This window comes from Physeter macrocephalus, unplaced genomic scaffold (genome assembly GCF_002837175.3).
Source record: "Physeter macrocephalus isolate SW-GA unplaced genomic scaffold, ASM283717v5 random_619, whole genome shotgun sequence".
Lineage (NCBI taxonomy): Eukaryota > Metazoa > Chordata > Mammalia > Artiodactyla > Physeteridae > Physeter > Physeter macrocephalus.
The window spans coordinates 23,593-44,320 of NW_021145921.1; the positions used below are offsets into that span (position 1 = coordinate 23,593).

General features: G+C 45.4%; 1 protein-coding gene across 10 annotated transcripts in view; it reads right to left on the bottom strand.

The window, feature by feature from the left end:
* The window catches only part of LOC114485149 (acetyl-CoA carboxylase 2-like), a 46,448-nt gene that overhangs the window by 23,586 nt on the left and 2,134 nt on the right, over positions 1-20,728 (bottom strand). For 3 of the 10 annotated variants that reach the window (XM_028485973.2, XM_028485974.2, XM_028485975.2), the window contains exon 2: positions 14,592-15,247. In XM_028485973.2, coding sequence (XP_028341774.1) covers positions 14,592-15,238 — 647 coding nt within the window. In that variant the 5' untranslated portion in view covers positions 15,239-15,247. Of the gene's footprint in view, positions 1-343; positions 492-780; positions 4,055-6,023; positions 6,279-11,623; positions 11,735-14,591; positions 16,728-20,728 lie in introns of those variants that run through there. The other 7 variants (XM_055083204.1, XM_028485977.2, XM_028485978.2 and 4 more) reach the window with 7 other exon arrangements.

Below are 20,728 nucleotides of genomic sequence, written 5' to 3' on the forward strand. Positions count from 1 at the left end.
AGGGGCCACAACAGTGAGAGGCCCGCGTACCGCTAAAAAAAAAAAAAAAAAAAAAAAAACTCAGAAATTTGACCTAAACAGCAACAAAGAAAAACTCAACCATTAGACAAACACCATTCTGTGGTCTGGGAAAAACCATTCACAGCACCATTTTGACTTCAAAACTGGTGACACAGCCCCTCCACCGGAAGGGTCCCAAACCCATCCCAGCAAAGTACACGGGTGAACACACAATGCTGCTGGTGTGGCTTTGCTTCAGTGGGGCCAGCCTGAGGTTAGTGGCTATTTTTATCTGTTTTTGACGAAGTTGGAGGCCAATCAACATTGGCTCTAGGGGACTGACCTTTGGCTGGCATTCGTTCCAAGGCAAGTGTGGAGGCTGAAATATTCCACGGTGACTTTGGAAATGGCTTCAGGTGCGGTCAACTACACAACAGAGCTGTCAGCCAAACACCACCAGCTGCCCAGGCACGAGACCAGGCAGGACTGCACTGGGAAGGAAGGAATAAACATCCTCAAATGTCACCATAGATTGGGCACAGGGGGCTCCTCCCTGAATCCCCACAGCCTTATGCAGGGGAGACCATCATCTCCTGCTCACGATGAAGAAACCGAGGCTCAGAGAGGCCCACTGACCTCAAGTCACACAGCTGGCAAGTGGCAGGGCTGGACTTCCAATCCAATTCTATCTGACCCCCGGGATCTAATTTCAAGGCACAAAGCTATCTGAGATAAATGGAAGTAACTCTATGGTCTGGACTTTCAAAAACAAGCACTTACATTTGAGAGACAATATGGTAATCCGGGGTTCTCAACTGGGTGCAACTTTGCTCCCTTGGGGACGCACAGCACTGTCTGCAGACATTTTTGGTCATCACAGCGTGGAGTGTACTCCTGGCCTCTAGTGGGTGAAAAGCCCGGATGCCACTCGATATCCTGCAAAGCCCAGGACAGCCCTCAACAAAGAATTACAGGGACCCAAATGTGAACAGTGCCACAAGTGAGAAAGCCCAGTAGACCAGAACATCCTCCCAGGCTTTGAATCCAAAATCTACTACTTACGACCTGTGTAATCTTAGGAAAGTTGCTTCAATATTCTGTGCCTTGCCTCCCTGACAGGATGTGAATATTTATAATATTAATAGGATCTGCCACCTAGAGCATGTGTCCAGGGTTCACCACTGGGCCTGGCCTGCAGGAAAGAGCTTCAGCTGAGGTGCCTCTCTGCACGGGAGCCAGTATAAAAGCCCCAGTGTGAGGCCATCAGGCTAGGGCCCTGGCATTAACCAGCTCTTAAATCCCTTACCCTACCATTTCTTTCGTAAAACAGGGATGGTCACTGCTCTGAGCTGATGCCCTGATGGAAGTAAAGGCCTTACTATTATCACCCAGCAAGTAAGCAAGAAAGGACATTGCATAGCCCAGGAAAGGTCGATAGTTTTGAACTCATCTTTGGACCCCCAGGTAAGTGGACGCTTGGAAATTTCTCAGGCCAACTGCCCGCTCAGTGCCTCCAGAGATGGCCACTTTGGCTGGGCCAGGGGTCAGCAAACTAGGGTTCAAGGGCCAAATCCAGTCTGCCACCTGCTTCTGTACCTCCCACAAACTAATAAAGGTTTTTACATTTTTGAATGGTTGAAAAAGAATCATACCTTGTGACACGTGCAAATTACATGAAATTCAAAATTCAGTATCTGTAAATCATGACTGGAATACACTCAGGCCCATTCAATTACATATTGTCTGTGGGAGCTGGAGCAGTAAAAGGCAGGGCTGAGTAGCTGTGACAGAGACCATACTGTCACAATGACGAAAATATTTATTATTTGGTCCTTTATGAAAAGTTTGCAGACTTTGGTTTTTCAAAAGCCCCTCAGGAAATTCTAATGTGCACAACATAGGAGTGAGACTACCCACAGATCAACAACCAACATTTCAACATGGGCAGCGGGCCTTGGTCCTGAGCAGGATTCCCTCGGCAGTGACATCATAACGGGATATCGTGGGGCTCACTGAAGACCAGACTCTTCTGCCTTCCGGTCCTCAACTTTATTTCATCCCAACAGAGACTCAAGTCTCTTCTTGAGATGTCCTCCAACCACTCCGACCCACATTCACTTCTCTGTTCTCTGAACTCTGGCCCTGTTTGCACACCAAGGAATGCTGGCCGGCATTTGGGACCTTGCCTTCCTATTATTCCTGGCTCCTTAGTAGATGGTCCAGGCCTTCAGGACAGGATCCCACATGCCTCTTGACTGCATAGGCCTCTTTTGCAACAGAATTCTGTCATCACTGTTAGCAGTTGTGCAAATGTTTGTGCTGACTCAGGACAGCACCCACGGCCCTGAGTGCTGGGCATAAGAACCCTGGAAAGGCCAATTAGGATCAGCCCCATTGACAGATGAGGAAACCGGGGTTCAAAGGGTTGATGGCACTTTTCAAGGCTACAGAGCTCAGCGGCAGAGTGCGGCTGTCTATCTCCATCTTTTTAGCAACTTTAAGCTAAGAGAGGAACCATGCAGTGACCCAATAAAGCATCTTCATGTTGTTATATATACAGTGATCACATGGTCTGAACTTGCCAGGACAATTCCAATTTCGTGCAAGTTCATTCTTTTGGATTACAACGGTTTGTGTCGGGGCTTCCCTGGTAGCGCAGCAGTTAAGAATCCACCTACCCACGCAGGGGACATGGGTTCAAGCCCGGCCCGGGAAGACCCCACATGCCGCAGAGCAACTAAGCCTGCGAGCCACAACTACTGAGCCCACGCACCACAACTACTGAAGCCCATGCACCTAGAGACCGTGCTCTGCAACAGAAGAGAAGCCACCGCAATGAGAAGCCCACGCACCACAACGAAGAGTGGCCCCCGCTCACTGCAACTAGAGAAAGCCCGCGTGTGACAACAAAGACCCAATGCAGCCAAAAATAAATAAATAAAAATAAATTTTAAAAAATAAAAATAAAAAATAAAGTGGTTTGTGAAAGCTATTCTTTTGGATTAAGGCGTACAATTAAATGTGATTCAAGAGTTATAGGTTAAACTTTTTGTGTTAATAGTTCTGTAGATCAGAAAAAAATGTATCCTTTGTAGACCACGTGGCCTGCTTTCGTTCCTGTAAGACTTGAGGGTTTTGGCCAGATGGGTTAGATTAGGGCTCCAAATGTGGAAGGAATGTGACTAGCATGCTCCACAAAAAACTTAGTGCACAAGAAAGACTGTGATTCAAATCTGGGACCCCCATCCTTCTGCGGGCCCTTTGCTCAGACACGCTCTGAGCACTCCAGAGAGGGTGCCCCTGAAGGCTCTGTTAGTCTCCTCTGCGGAAAGACAAAAAAACTGGAGGGTCAGCCTCCCTCCTGGTGGGCTGGCCACACATCTGGGTCTCTTGCCCTCTCTGAACCCTGCATCCGAGAAACTAAACAACCACTGAGGCCCTTCTGGCTCTAAGAGTCTTCACTTCCCTGGCACGCTCACCAGCCAGAGTAACTAGTTACCAGTCGAGTCCTTTAGTCTTCTGACTGGTCCAACATTAGGAAGGGCTTATATTTTGAGTCTATTCAAGCACATTATGCATTTACAACCTGGCTGCCCATGAAGAGCCCTTTGGGCAACAGCCTGAGCGGAATCCCCGTTATGTTATCACCAGCACTGACAGCCTCAGTTTCCTCATCTGTAAAATGGAGATGACAGCACCCACTGAGTGTCCCATGGTGCTGTTGTAAATCTGGCATGAGATCACACGTACAAAGTGTTCAGTCTGGCATCCTGAAAGCACCCCACAAAGGGTAACAGTTAATTACTGTTGTTCCCGTGGGCCTTGAATTTGAATTACTAAGAAAACACCTGCTTCCCCCATTAGATCAAGAATTCCTAGGGACTTCCCTTGTGGTCCAGTGGTTAAGACTCCATGCTCCCAATGCAGGGGGCCCAGGTATGATCCCTGGTCGGGGAACTAAGATCCCACATGCCACAACTAGAGAGGCCCACGTGCTGCAAAAACGAGCCCACAAGCCACAAAAAAGAGCCCACGAGCTGCAACAGAGACCCAGCGCAGCCAAAATAAATAAATTTAAAAAAAGAGTTCCTAGAAGGCAGAGGTCATGTTTCCCAAACATTTTTGTGTCCCTTCCTGGTTCCAGATTCAGGCCTTACACTCAGGAGATAGTCAGGTACTGTTTATGGACCAGATGGATACATCCTGGGAAAAGAACAAAGGATAGGGAGAGACTTAGCTACAAGGCTGTTCTTCACTGTTAGTTATAATAACAAAAAAGGAGAAAGAGCCCAAATATCCACTCTCTGTAGGAGATTGTTTATAAATTTTAAAGTGTATCCATTTAAAGGAACACTATGGACCCCTAGAATGCACCATGCAGAACAAGCGTTGGCAAATGCTTTCTGTAAAGGACCGGACAGTAAATACTTTAGGTTTAAGAGTCCATTCAGTCTCTATTTCACTACTAAATACTGCCCTTGAAGCACAAAAGCAGCCATAGATGATACATAACATGGCTATGTTTCAATAAAACCTTATTTGTAGACACTGAAATCTGAACTTCATGTAATTTTCACATCTAACTAAATAGTAGACTTCTTTTGATTTTTTTCAACTGTTTGTTTGTTTGTTTGTTTGTTTTTTGGCCATGCCGCGCTGCTTGCAGGATCTTAGTTCCCTGACCAGCAATTGAACCCAGGCCGCCACAGTGAAAGTGTCCTAACCGCTGGACCACCAGGGAATTCCCTGATTTTTTTTCAACCCTTTAAAAGTTAAAAACTGGGACTTCCCTGGTGGCGCAGTGGTTAAGAATCCACCTGCCAATGCAGCGGACACGGGTTCAATCCCTAGTCCGGGAAGATCCCCCATGCCGTGGAGTAGCTAAGCCCCTGTGCCCAACTACCGAGCCTGCGTTCTGGAGCCCGCGAGCCACAACTACTGAGCCTGCGCGCCTAGAGCCCGTGCTCCGCAAGAAAGAGAAGCCGCAGCAATGCGAAGCCCGCGCACCACGATGAAGAGTAGCCCCGCTCGCAGCAACTAGAGAGAAAAACCTGCGCGAAGCAACAAAGACCCAGCGCAGCCAAAAAACATAAATAAGTTAAAAACTATTCTTTGCTCGCAGGCCACACAAAAACAGGCTGTGGGCCACAGTGTGCCGAGTCCAGCGGTAGACTACTTAATGCCCAGTGAAAAAGCAAGTTACAATATAGTATGTTCTGTATGATTCGAGTTCATAAATTAAAGCATACCTGCACCAAAAATAAAAAAAGGCTGAAAGACTATACAGCAGCTGTTAATAAAGATCAAATGGAGGGGAGGCGTATGGGTGAGTTTGTTCTTCCTTTTTGCTTATCTATAATTTTCAACAACAAACACAGCATCACTTTGGTAACCTTAAAAAATGCAATAAAATGAAGACAAAAAAAAAAAAAAAAAAAAGAAACGAAATGAAGCAGGTGGTGCTAAGAAGGGCTCAGGCACAGAAATGCCTACACTTAACCTGCTCAGAAAATAACCGTAAGTGGGATGCCTGCCTAAGGGTACGTGGATTCGCCCCGGGCTTCACGGTCACCAGCCTGCAAAACGACCTGCCATCAGGCAACCATCATCTTTATCAAGGCTAAGGGGAGGAGGAGGGGGAAAGCGCGGGCCCCGCCAACCAGCCAACCTTGAGGCACCTGTGCGCTATCGAGAGCCCTTCTCCAATCAACATCACTGCCAAATCTGGCAACCACCTGCACCGCCACGACCGGCTAGAGTTTGTGAGGAAGGCTCCATCTCCCCAGCTGCCAAACTGAAGCCGGCCTGTCTTCGGCTGGGGCGGGGAAGGAGGGGGTGGCGCAGCCTGTCTTTACTAGGGGCTGGGGGCGGGGAGTGGGGATGGGAGGGACTCTGCACGAGTTTATAAAAAGATAACTTGCTGTACAGCCGAAACTAACACAACACTGTAAGTCAATTATCCCCCAATAAATTTTTTTTTTTTAAGATAACTTAACGGTCATTAAAGTTGAAGCCTTACTTACTTTACTTTGCGATCAGGGAAACAGACCTTGCCCTTGGCGGGACTCATGTTGACCCTCCTGCCGCCCACCAGGCTCCGGCTGGGATGCACAGCATGCACCCCCTACCCCTGTGAAGCAGACCCCTGTCCCGGGGCCCAGCCAGGCAGCGACTGGGAGGCGGAGGCGCGGCCCTAGAGCGCCTCGGGCCGGGCGGCGCACCACCCTGCAGGAGACCAACTTGGCGCGGGACTTCCTCCATCTCGAAAGGCGTCCGGCGCTCCTGTGTCCGGGGCCGACGCGCCCGCCCAGGCCCCGCCCCGGCCGCGCCCCGACCAAGCGGACCCCGCCTCCCTAGAGGTCCCGCCTCCTGTCCCGGGACAGGACACGGACCCCGCCATCTCCCACACCGGGTCCCGCCTCCCCCCCACCCCGCCCGGGACCAGCCAGTAGCGCAGCCACCGCTGACCTTGGGCGCCGGGAGAGTGTGGGCCGAGACTTGAAAAAACCTCTTGGCTCCCCAGCTCCCCGGACTGGAGGAGAACAATTCCAGGATGGCATCCCCCCTACAAACTGGCAGCTGGGAAAAACTTGCAAGCAATTCACGTGCAGGAATACGCACACAATAGGGAAGTGGTGGCAAATATGGGTTATTTAAAATGTGAGTCAGATGTCACCACGGTGCCTGGTAAAAGACCCCGCAGTCAAGTCAACTTTTGACTTCCAAGTTCCGGTTTTTGCTTATTCTTTCACCTATACTTCCAGGGACGTGTCTGCTCCATGCCTCCCCTCCCGCCAGTGAGCTTCTAGCACACACTTGGAACCACCTGTGTCCCCAGCTAAAATAAGGGCCTCCAAGACAGGAAAGACGCAGCTGCCCTGTGACCCTAAGTAAGTTTCCTTCTGATAAGGTATTTACAGAGTGTTCTTCGGTGCCTCTGTCTCATTTAATCGTCGCGGCAATCTTACTGTTTTATTTCCGTAATACAGATAAGGAAAGAAGACGCAGAGATGTCTATCGCCCAAGGTGCCACAGCTGGCGACTTGAACCCAGGCAATCTGATTCCAGTTAGAATGAATGAATGAATGCTTCTCCAAGTAGTTATAATAAATAAAAAGGATCCGACACACTGCCTAGCAAGCATTGCAATAGTAGTAAATGTAGCTTATGTGGATAGCAAACCCAAAAAATTAGAAATAAAATAAATGCAAAGGAATTCTCTTCTAAAGGCACAGCTAGGGCCACACCCCAAGGGGCGCCATCCAGGCGGCCACAAAGTGAACAGTGACCTTTCCCTGGAGCTGTGTAAGCAGCCTTGACTGAGGGCACTGGTTAGCTGGTTAGTCCTCTAACTATACATTCAACAACATTTCAACAATAATTTTAAAATAGATATATTCAATATCTTGTAATAATCTATAATGGAAAAAATATGGAAAAGAGTATATATATGTATATGTATAACTGAATCACTTTGCTGTACACCTGAAACTAACATAATATTGTTAATCAACTATACTTCAACAACAACAAAAATTTTTTTTCATAAATAAAACAGGTGAACAAAATTCTCAGTTCTTCAGAGTTTCCGGAAGCTTCTTCATGGCTTTATCTTTAGTCCCTCCAAAAAAGAAACCTGCCATAGGCTGATTTTTTTTTTTACGTTTCAAATAAAAACCCCAAAGTACTCATGACCTAAATGGCCCACACTTCCATGTAACCACCTCAAAATAGGAAAAACAATTAAAATCAGGAAATGAAGGTATTTCAAAACACCCTACCCTACCCAAAGTCAGTTAGGCTCTCCAGTTTACTCACGTTTTTCTAGACATTTATTCTCTATTGACAAACCCCCATACTCATTGACACCGTGTGGATATTTCAACTTCTCTGCTTTGCATTGTATCCTTTTATCAGAGAGCTTCACCTGCCTCTTCAGTCCGTCTTCCTCTATGGACACAGGTTGCTATACCTTAAAGGTGTATGCCCGGTGGGGCTTGGAAATAGCCGTGGCCACATATAAGAACTTCGGGAGATGCCCATTCAAATGATGGCAACTGAGGGATGGACTGGGAGTTTGGGATTATTAGATGCAAACTATTATACATTGAATGGATAAACAACTAGGTCCTACTGTATAGTGCAGGAAACTATATTCAATATCCGGAGATAAACAATAATGAAAAAGAATGTATAAATATATGTATGAGTCACTTTGCTGTACAGCAGAAATTAACACAACATTGTAAATCAAGTATACTTCAATTTAAAAAAAAGCAAATGATGGCAACCGAGGCAGCCTCTGGGCTGTCCACTCCCAGCACTTCCGCCCTCATTATCTCTGCACCCTTCTGAGGTAGACACTGATGTTATCCCCCTTCAACAGAGGAGGAAATTGCAGCAGAGAGGGCATGGGACTGGTCTGAGATCTGAACCCAGACCTGTCTAACCCTCCACACAAAAGCAAAGACTATGAGAGCCACAAAGGACTTAGAGCATCCAGTCCAACCATGGAGATAGATGGTAGGTGACATCCGCAAGGATGCACAGTTGAAGGCTGCCTGATAAATTGCCTCATCTCCTCACGCTTCCCATTTATAGAAAGAACAAGTTAGGAGGAGGGTGGAGGTACTTTTTCTGGGGCCCAGGTTAGGCGGCAGCATCAACACTGGGAGTTTGAAGACCACTTTCTGACCTGCATCTGCTGAGGGTCTAGGTTTGAATGGCTTCAGGGCCTATGATATCTTGTTGGGAGGCCTCAGACAGACCCCTGCACCTCTCTGGGTTTCAGCTCCTTATCTAGGAAGTGAGATGACTGATTCGCTTTTTCCTCCCCGTAATTTTTATACTGTTTTATTATTAAACATTCTTAAAACTTCTTATAACAATGATATTTACAGCAGAAAGTTAGAAAATGCAGAAGAAAATTTAGATGACTCATAAGTGTACCACATAATTAGACAATGATTACTATAGTTAGACAATGATTACTAACTATTTGGAGACATTCCTTACAGTCTCTCCAGCCACACACACACACACACACACACACACACACACACACACACACACACACACACACACTTATTAAGGATGAGTATTTTCGTGCTTATTATGCACCAGGGAATATTCTCAGCACATGACATACATGTGCCCACAATCCCTTACCAGAAATTCCCAGGGCTCAATGTATTTTAGAATTTGGAAATTTTTCTAGGAAGGTAAAGCCTTATGTGACACATTATGGTATTAATATTTCACCAGCAGAAGGCATAAATATTCACACAAAATGGGACAAGACTATAAATAACTTTGCATCAAGGCAGGTTTTGCTGGTGAGTTCACTGCCAACCTACAAACTTAAGTTTCAGAACTTTAAATTTCAGGACTGCAATTGCGTGATCCTGAATGTGTCCCATCCCGCTCAATCCACATATGCACCCCATAGGGTAGGATTATTAGGGTTACACGATAGTAAGAGGTGGCTTTGAACCTGGTGTCTTAGCCCAGGTCCATCGTGTACTAACCACTTTGCTACTTGTAAAACATGTGGGATTGCTCTGTAACCTTCATTTCACAATACGTGAGCAACTATTTTGCTATATACATCATGTAATGTTCTCATCAGCTCTGTTTTGAAGGGTTGCATGGAAATTCCAACCTTGGGGGACTGTTTCCAAGTCCAAAGGAAGACCAAGTTCCAACTCCTGGTTTGAGATGATCCCAAAAGGAAAGAGACAGGAGGGAAGCCCTGAGCAGATAGCACAGTCACTGGATCTGTAATCAATCTATAATCGTAGCCAGCCCTTGTCCAGTTGGAAAATGGAAGGGAAGTGTGAGGTTGCATAACTGTATTAAAGGCAGAAGAAACATTTGAAATTGGAGTTTAACCTCAGAACTAGTCAACAAATCACAAGATTTATACAAAAAGGATTTTATGAAAACAGAAATTCTACTGCTGCTAAAGAGGGACAACAAAACGCCTAGTCATCTGTTCATCCATCCATCCATCCACCAACCCATCTATCCATCCACCTATCCATCCATTCATTCATTCATTCATTCATCCCCAGACTCATTCACAAAGTGTCTTGCTTGCCCCAGAAATTCAGAATTCTGTCTTTGGCAGGTTTGGGTTGCTTGTTTCATTCACGCATTTGGTGTGTATTTCTTCAAAGTCTACCATGAACCCACACTAGGCTAGGCAGTGGGGAAAAGAGGAGACCCCAAAAATATGGCCCTGTTTTCATGGAGCTTGTGGTCCAATGCAGGAGACAGGTAACAGCCAAGTAAACAAATAAAGAAACTAAAGACATGATCTCAAGGAGTGATTAAGTTTTCACAACACATCAGGGTGATCGATCAAGAAACAAGGGGCACGTGGGGAATACTGTAAAGGTGGGCCTTGACTCCCTGAAGATACTTCCACATGGGATTCTCGTGCCAGGTCATTAGAAACAACAAACACGTGCGGGTCTCCTCCATCAGAGGCCCCTGATTCGGGGACTCAGCTGGGGCTGGAAATGTTCTAACGGAAATACCAGGATCTTGGGAAGCACCAGCAGAACCACCTGAGTTGCCCCTGGTACTAAAATTCAAAATTCTCAACTTTGAAAAGCACATGTATTGGGGGCAAAAGAACTGTGTGCTCCGTGAGCTTTCAGGAGTCTGGTCCAGCCTCCTCATGCTGCAGATGAGGCACTGGAGGCTCAGAGAGGGGAAGAGGCCTACCCAAGGTCACACAGCACATTGGCCCTCCCTGTGTCCCATCACCTCACAATGCACCTTCATCTCTATGTTTTGGTGCCTCTGGTTTATAAAAACCAAGATCCTTCTACCCCTCCCCTGGCAGTCCTTTGCTGGGACAAGGCAGGAAAAATGATTCACCTACAATGCTAAGTTTTATGCAATGAAGATACAAGGGCAGAAAATTCACTTCCTGTTTTGGCCCACAGCCATATGCAAAGGGAGGCCCTCGGTTAAGTATCGTTTACCTTTACAAATTTGCCAGTCCAGAAAAGCTGTTTTTTTAAGAACAAACCAGCAAAGACCCCTCAAAATAGTAGTGGAAGACAGGGAGTAGAAACTTGGGAGTCTTCCCCCTACCCTTCCATTTTTTTTTTTTTTTTTTTTTGCGGTACGCTGGCCTCTCACTGTTGTGGCCTCTCCCGTTGCGGAGCACAGGCTCCGGACGTGCAGGCTCAGCGGCCATGGCTCACGGGCCCAGCCGCTCCGCGGCATGTGGGATCCTCCCGGACCGGGGCACGAGCCCATATCCCCTGCATCGGCAGGAGGACGCTCAACCACTGCGCCACCAGGGAAGCCCCGCCCTACCATTTTAATCTACCGTTTATTAAGTGCTGTATTCTCTTGCTAAGCACCTTAGAAATATGAGTTGATTTAATCTTCAGAACTTTCTCGGAATCCAAGACTCAGGAGAAAATAATAATGTAACACTTATTATTTTGACAAGCTTATTTGCTTGATAAGTTCTTAATTAGCACCTGTAGGAAGAATTCACACAGTTGTTTCCTTTTTATCCATTAGGGCTGGGTCTGTGCCATCCAAGACAACAGCCACCAGCCACATGAGGCTATTTAAATTTAAATTAATTAAAACTTACATTTAAAATTCAGTTCTGGGAATTCCCTGGCAGTCCAGTGGTTAGGACTCTGTACTTTCATTGCTGAGGACGCGGGTTCGATCCCTGGTCAGGGAACTAAGATCCCACAAGCTACGCGGTGCAGCCAAAAACAAACAAACAAACAAACAAATAAATAAAATTCAGCTCTTTAGTCACACTAGCCACATTTCAAGTGCTCAATAGTCACATATGATGAGTGGCTGCCATACTGAACAGCAGAGTTCTAGAACATTCCATTCTGGAACATCCCAATGTGGCAGAAAGTTCTGTTGGACTGCTCTGTTCTGGCTTGAAAGTTGCCTCTTCCAAGAGCTCTTCCCTGACCTGACCACATCTTTCTAAAACAGATCCCCACAGGTATTTCTTCTGTAGCCTGTTTCCTTCCTGGCATTGAACATACTTGGAAACTATCTTATCAGTTTACCTGTTTATTTATACATTTCCCATCTCCCTGCTAGGACTCTCCATCTTGTTTCCTGCTGGAGCCAGTGTGGTAAATGTATCTCACCATTCCTCCTCCTTAGATGCCACTTAGCAACCCCTCATTGGATGTCCACGTCTAACATAATCTCTGATGCTTTTTCATTTGGGTGAATTGGTTTAATAAACTGTTTTTCCCTAATCCCTGCTGAAACCGTCATAATGAGGGAAAGAAGGGTCTGGAAGGGAGAGAATGTTGGAGATTACTGGAGAACACACTGTGACACAGTAGGATGAATCCTGCTGTCCAACAGATCTGGCCTTGAAACTTGGCTCTGCCACTTCCTAGATGCATGATCTTGGAAAAAGTACTTTGCCTCTTTTTATTTTTAACCATTTTTAAAAATGGTTACTGTACTTTGAAGTACAGTAGATTTACAGTGTTGTGTTAGTTTCAGGTGTACAGCAAAGTGATTCAGTTATATATATATATATATATACACACACATATATATATATACTCACACATATATATATTCTTTATCAGATTCTTTTCCACTATAGGTTATTACAATATACTGAGTATCAGTCCCTGTGCTATACAGTAGGTCCTTGCTGTTTATCTGTTTTATATATAGTAGTGTGTGTATGTTAATCTCAAACTCCTAATTTATATCCCCCCCGCTATCCCCTTTGGTACCCATAAGTTTGTTTTCTATGTCTGTGGGTCTGTTTCTCTTTTGTAAATAAGTTCATTTGTATCATTTTTTTAGATTCCACATGTAAGTGATATCATATGATATTTGTCTTTTTCTGTCTGACTTACTTCACTTAATATGATAATCTCTAGGTCCATCCATGTTGCTGCAAATCATGTAAGTGATATCATATGATATTTGTCTTTTTCTGTCTGACTTACTTCACCTAATATGATAATCTCTAGGTCCATCCATGTTGCTGCAAATGGCATTATTTCATTATTTTTTAAAGCTTAATAGTATTTATTTCACCTCTCGGAGCCTCAGTTTTTTCATCTGTAAAATAGGGATCCACCACCAGCCTTGTACCATTGTTATAAAGGATAAACGGGTAATTTATATAAACTGTAGGTAGAAGAGGGGTAGGTAGAAGTGGGGAAGCTCTGGGTGAATTCGAGTGCTGGGTGAAGTGGGTGCTGGTGGGAAAGGAGCTGGGGAGGAATTTACTGCTTATTGAGCACCTACTGTATACCAAACTGTGCATACTTTATAAACATTATCCGATTTAATCCTTCAAGATTTTACAGACGAGGGATCAGGGCCAGGAGAGGCAATGTGCCACGCCCAAGGTCACACAGTGCGGGGTGACAGAGCCAGGGTGGAACTCAACTCTGAAGTCTGACTGTTCCTTTAACCCTTCCAGAAACTCAAAACAGTCTTCCCCTAAAGATCATCAGTATAGGGAATATTTGCATTTTTCTCTTTTCTCTATCTCCAATTTCCAGTAACCAGGGTTAAAAATGTTCCAGTAACCATGCTCACCAGGAACATGGTGCCCATCCCCTAGTCCAGGTTTTCCTCATTTTAGCAGAGAGCGTGCAAGAGCTGCTTAAAAGAAGAGCCAACAAGAGTCCACTCCCAGGGCAGAAGAACAGACTGGAAGCAGGAAGAAACACTAGAACACAGCAGAGGTTCTTTCCGGCTGGGGAAGTCATGGTTGGTGGCTCTTTTGTACTCTCTGCTCTCCCATATTTTGCATGTTTTCTACCTGGAATTACCGTATTCCATTTGTAATTTGGGAGTGGGGGGTGGCAAAGTCTGATAACAAGAACAACAGAAATGAAGCCACTGACTACACTCCTGGGACAGTCCCGCCTGTGATGGACCTGTAGGTATTTGTTTCCAACAATCAGTTTGATGGATGTGTTATAGTATTTGAATTTCTGCCTTTTTTTTTTTTTTTTTTTTTTTTGGCCGTGCCGCATGGCTTGTGGGATCTTAGTTCCTTGACCAGGGATTGAACCCAGGCCCTCGGCAGTGAGAGTGGTGCAGAGTCTTAACCACTGGACAGCCAGGGAATTCCCTTGAATTTCTGCTTTTAAGGCATCACTGGGGGAAGGCATGTTTTACAGTTGTTAATTACCTATCGGATGAATGAACAAATGAACGAACAAGTAAATGAATGTCTCATCAGGAGTCAGGGAAACTGTCCCTCCCTTTGGGTTCCCATCATTGCTTTGGCTTTTGCCAACCTGACCTCATTCTGCTTAAATTATAACTAGCTGTTGCATACAAGGTCATCCTCCCCAACCAGACCGTGATCTTGTAGAAAGCCAGTTTCCTGGCCTGGGGCCCTGTACACGCAGTAGATGCTCAATAAATGATTTTGATAGGAGGGAAGGAAGGAAGCAGGGAGGCTCATGTCTTCTACTTGTCACATAGCTACCCTCAAAGCATTGGCATCAGCGGGTAGCTTGGCTGAGCAGGGAAGGGTGTGGATCCCACCCTAACCCTGCGCCTCCTGGTTACGAGGACAGAGGGTATGTTACCTTATGGTGGGGACGGGGGTCTCAGCCTCGCCTGCGGTCTGAGCAGCCTCCAGGGACAGGGTCCCCAGGCTGGCTCGGCTGCCCTTCCGGGAAGATTCTCTGAACAAGGCAGTGCCAGAGTCGTCATCGGAAGAGTTGTCATCAAAAGAGCCCAGGATGAAGTTGGTCATCAGTTGCCTCTTGATGTGCGCCTGCTTCCTGTCTTCTTTGGAGAGGGTTCTGGCTTGCTGGCCCTGGGGTCTGGCTAGCACGGACAGGCCACTGGTATTTGGGGTCTCCAGGCCTTCGGTCCCTGTCCCGTTGGCTTGGTGTGCTGGGAAGGCGTCATCGGAGGAAAGGGGGTTTCCTTGGGGATTCTGCAGCAGGGGTGGCTGGGAGTTTCTTTGCTGGCAGGCGTCTTTGGGACCTTTGTGGGAGGCTGGCTCAGCCTGCTCAGGGGTCTCTGGCAGAGAGCTGCTGCTGCAATTTTCCTGCAGCGGCTCCCTGGAGCTGTCTGAGGCTGGAAGAGGCTCCTGACTTGTGATGAAGCTCACCTTCAACTTACTCTTGGTGACTTGCTTGGAGTCCGTCATTTTCCCCCAGCTTTTCAACCAGCAAAAGGTCAGGAAGGAGAAAATCAGGTAAGATAGAAAAAGAAGCAGGATCATTCAGAAAATCTGTAAGGGAACAAGACAGACCTTTTAGGATTTATGTAATCGTGTTATCGAGCTCTTAAAGGAGGTGGCGGTGAGAGCCAGTTAAGGTTCTGTGTATTCGGCTGAGAGAGCTGGAGGGGAAAAGCACTAGACAGGGAGCAGAGAAGGGGTGCTCCTCCCGGCTTACATGCTCTGTGGTCTGGGGCATGTTTCTTTCTTTCTTTTTTTTTTTTGATGTGGACCATTTTCAAAGTCTTTATTGAATTTGTTACTATATTGCTTCTGTTGCATGTTTTGGTTTTATGGCCACGAGGCATGTGGGACCTCAGCTCCCCGACCAGGGATCAAACCTGCACACCCCCTTCATTGGAAGGCAAAGTCTTAACCACTGGACTGCCAGGGAAGTCCCTGGGACATGTTTCTTAACCTCTCTGGATCTTAGTTTCCCACCTCTAATTTAAATAAACTAACAAACACTCACCATAAATCATAAACATGCATGTGAGAGAGAACTAAATGAGATCAGGTACATTAAAAGACTCTGTTACAGCATCATTAATCATAATATCCCCAGAGCGGAAACAATCTAAATGCCCAATAACTGATGAATGGATAGACAAGATGGGGTCTATCCATACAGCGGAATATTGTTCATCCACAAAAAGGAATGAACCACTGGTACATGCTACAACATGGATGAATTTGAAAACACCAAGCTAAGTGAAAGAAGCCAGTCCCCAAAGACCACATATTGTATGATTCCATGTATTTAGATAATATGCCCAGATTCGGCAAATTGATAGAGATGGAAAGATCAGTGGTTGCCTGGCGCTAATGGGATGGGGGTGAAAGCTAAAGCGTACAAGGTTTCTGTCTGGAGTGATGAAAATGTTCCAAAACTGATTGTGGTGATGGTTGTACAACTCTTTGAATAGACTAAAAACCATGGAATTTTGCGCTTTACGTGAGTCAAACAGTATATGAGTTATATCTCAACAAAGCTCATCTTAAAAAAAGACTTCATTATATTCCAATTTGTAGATGAAAAGGATTGTTGGCTTCTATGATCATCATCTTCATCACTACCAGGATCATCAGCATCACTGTATTATTATCACAATCATCATCATGGTCTTGGAAAGAGGAATGGGCATCTTGTCGTATTTTCTTTGTAGCGCTCGTACACCTGATGCAGGTATGCTCATAGCTAGAATGAAAGTTCAGCAAGACCAAGGAGGGTCTGTTCTGTTCCGGGGTCTAGAACAGCGCCTGGTACAGAGTGAGAGCTTAACAATGGACAAAAATTCATTTTGTTGAATACATAAATTCAGATATTCCGATTTCTAAGCCAGGCCTCTGACCACCACACTAGCTCTACCCTATTAATGAATAGATAATTATTATTTGCAGGAAATAGTTTAAAAAGCAAACAAACGAAAACGCAACCTGAACGTATTGAGATTTCTGACCCAATTTTGCCATAATTATCCAGTAGAAGCATTAAAAAAGCGGGACCAGGGCTTCCCTGGTGGCGCAGTGGTTAAGAATCCGCCTGCCAATGCAGGGGACACGGGTTCGAGCCCTGGTCCGGGAAGATCCCACATGCCGCGGAGCAACTAAGCTCGTGCACCACAACTACTAAGCCTGCGCTCTAGAACCCGCGAGCCACAACTACTGAGCCCACGTGCCACAACTACTGAAGCCCGCGCGCTCTAGAACCCGTGCTCCGCAACAAGAGAAGCCACCACAATGAGAAGCCTGCGCACCGCAACGAAGAGTAGCCCCTGCTCGCCGCAACTAGAGAAAGCCCGCGCGCAGCAAGGAAGACCCAACGCAGCCAAAAATAAATAAATTAAATAAATTAAATTTTAAAAAAAAGGAGGACCACAAAACTCAAGCTTATCACTTTAGTATCTAAAAGGCATTTTCTTTTTATTTATTTACTTATCTATTTATTTAGTTGAACTGGGTCTTAGTTACGGCAGGTGGGCTCCTTAGTTGTGGCATGCAAACTCTTAGTTCCAGCATGCGAACTCTTAGTTGAGGCATGCATGTGGGATCTAGTTCCCTGACCAGGGATCGAACCCAGGCCCCCTGTATTGGGAACACAGAGTCTTTTTTTTGTGTGTGTGGTATGCGGGCCACCCTCTGCTGTGGCCTCTCCCGTTGCGGAGCACAGGCTCCGGACGCGCAGGCCCAGCGGCCATGGCTCACGGGCCCAGCCGCTCCGCGGCATGTGGGATCCTCCCAGACCGGGAGGCGAACCCGGTTCCCCTGCATCAGCAGGCGGACGCGCAACCACTGCGCCACCAGGGAAGCCCGGGAACACAGAGTCTTAACCACGGTGCCACCAGGGAAGTCCTGCGTTTTCTTTCTAAATTTCAACACAACACTCTTAAGGGAAGTGGAAAAGTTCTCAAGATTTCCCATAACTACATGATCCAAGTACTTCTTGCACAGTTTGGGCAACAGAATTTGCTAAAATGCTGTCAGGGGTATTTTCTAGGTAATACACAGGGTTAGGAGATTTTTTTCTTTTAAGATCATCAAGTTTCCTTTTAAAAAAAAGTCAGTCAAGGGGTTGCTCAATATCAATGAACAAACCACATTAATAGAACAAAGGGAAAAAACACATGATCGTCTCAATGAACACAGAAAAAGCATTTGACAAAAATCCAACACCCTTGGGAATTCCCTGGTGGACCAGTGGCTAGGACTCTGCGGTTTCACAGCCAAGGGCCCGGTTCAATCCCTGGTTGGGGAACTAAGATCCCACAAGCCGCATGGCACAGCCAAAAAAAACCACATCCAACACCCATTAATAACAACATTCAGAAAAGTAGGAATAGGAAAGAACTTCAACAGAATAAGGCACATTAATGAAAAAAACCCACAGAAAATACATACTCAATGTTGAAAGATGGGAAGCTTTCCCCTAAGATCTGGAACAAGACAAGGATGCCCAGTTTCACCACTGCTATTCAACATCATACTGAAAGTCCTAGCCAGAGCAATTAAACAAGGAAAAGAAAGAAAACGCATCCAAATTGAAGACATAAAATCATTTCTATTCACAGGTGACATGATCCTATATAGAGAAAATCCTAAAGGACCACCAAAAAACACTAATAGGGGTAATAAATTAAGCACTTGGTGGCTACAAGATCAATATGCAAAAATCAGTTGTGTTTCTATACACCAACAATGAACAATCTGAAAAGGAAATTAAGACAGTAACTCCATTTACAGTCACATCCAGAAGAATAAAATATCTAGGGATAAATTTAATCAAGAAGGTAAAAGACCTATAGACTGAAACCTATGAAACATTGCTGAAAGAAATTAAAGAAGACCTAAATAAATGGCAAGACAGCCCATCCTCATGGATTGGAAGACTTACTATTGTTAAGATGGCCACGCTACCAAAAGCAATCTACAGATTCACATGGAACTGCAAGGGGCCCCAAAAAGCCAAAGCAATGTTAAAAAAGCAAAACAAATTAGAGGACTCACACTTTCCAATTTCAAAATTTACTACAAAACTATAGTCAGTGTGGTATTAGAATAAAGACAGACATATAGACAAATGGAATAGAATTGAGAGTCCAAAAGTAAACCCATACATCTATATCAATTGATTTTTGACAAAGGTATTAAGACCGTTCAATGGGGAAAGAATAGTCTCTTCAACATATGGGTCTGGGACAACTGATTTCCACATACAAAAAAATGAAGATGGACTCCTAACTCATACCATACACCAAAAGTAACTCAAAATGGATCAACGACCTAAATACAAGAGCTAAAACCATAAAACTCTTAGAAGAAAACATAGGGGTAAATCTTCATGACCTTGGAGTTGGCAATGGATTGATTCTTAGATATGACACCAAAAGCATGAGCAACAAAATTAAAAATAGATAAATCAGACTCATCAAAATTAAAAACTTCTGTGCACCAAAGGGCATTATCAAGAAAGTGAAAAAACAATGTACAGAATGGGAGATTTTTACAAACCATATATCTGGTAAGGGCCTAGTATCCAGAACACATAAAGAACTCTTACAATTCAGCAACCAAAAGACAGACAACCTGATTTTAAAACGAGCAAAGAACTTGAATCGAAATTTCTCCAAAGAAGATATACAAAGAGCTCATGAAAACATGCATCTTTAGTAATTATGGAAATGCAAATCAAAACTACAGTATACCACTTCACACCACTAGGATGAAAGAAGGAAGGAAGGGAGGGAGGGAGGGAGGAGGGGAGGGAGGAAGGAAGGAAGAAAAAGAAAGAGGGAGGGAGGGGGGAGGAAGGGAAGAAGGGAGAAAGAAAGGAGGAAAGACAATATCAAGTGTTGGTGAGGATGTGGAGAAATTGTAAGTTACTAGGGGGAATGTAAAATAATTCAACTGCTATGGAAAATGGTTTGGTGGTTGCTCAAAAAGTTGAACATAGAATTACTATACAACCCGGGGATTTTACTCCTAGGCATATCCCAAAAGAATTGAAAACAAGGACAAACAAATACATAAACGCACATGGCCACAGCGGCACCCCAACTTTCTGATGCTCAAGCCTTGCTCCTACTCCTGGGTTTCTCAGTCAGTCACTACTGACATTTGGGGCTGGATACCTCTTTGTGGTGGGGACTGTCCCGTGCATTGTTGGCTATCGAGCAGCATGCCTGGCCCCTACCCACTTGATGCCAGTAGCACCCTCCTCCCTCTCAGTTGTGACAACCAAAACTATCTCCAGACATTGAACAAATGTCCCTGGGGGGTAAAATTGCCCTCACGTGAGAGCCACTGGTCTTAACTCCTATACCTATGCACTCCTTCCCCCCTGCTTCTAGATTGTGAGACGGGAGCTTCTGGGGAAAAGGTGTATTTCTTACTCATCTCTTGCATACAGTAAATGCTCAAGAAAAGTTTAAAAAGCACCAGCAAGAAAGGTCAGAGTCCTGAAATTACTGACTCACACGTGTTCTCTGGTAACTGGCAGATGGCATTGCCAAAAATGGTGCAAAGGCTCTCCTGGCTTTACCGGAGGCTCGACAGCTTAAAGCCCTACATCCTCCCCAAGCAGGAGGTTATGGCAGTGCATAAAGGTCATTCAAGACTGTGCCAACTGGCCACTCCCCCCTCACACCCTCTGCTGGCCACATGGGCCACGTGCTTTCACAGCTCCACTGCCCACCCCCTCCAAGTCAGCCAGTGGGTACAGACCTCCACCATGGAAACAGCCTGTTCACTGGTCTTCCCTGGCCAACTCAGAGACCTTTGGAAACACAGACCAACTGTCATTCATTTCTGGATCCTTGTGCCCAGGCTAGTGCTTGGTGCATAGTAGGTGCTCAAAAAGTATGTACCGAGTGAATGATAAATCCACACACACCCACTGAGCCCAACAGATGGCTTGAGGCAGGCAGGAATTTTGGTTTCAGGATCTCTCTCTCTCTCTTTTTTTTTTTTTTTTTTTTTTTTGCGGTACGCGGGCCT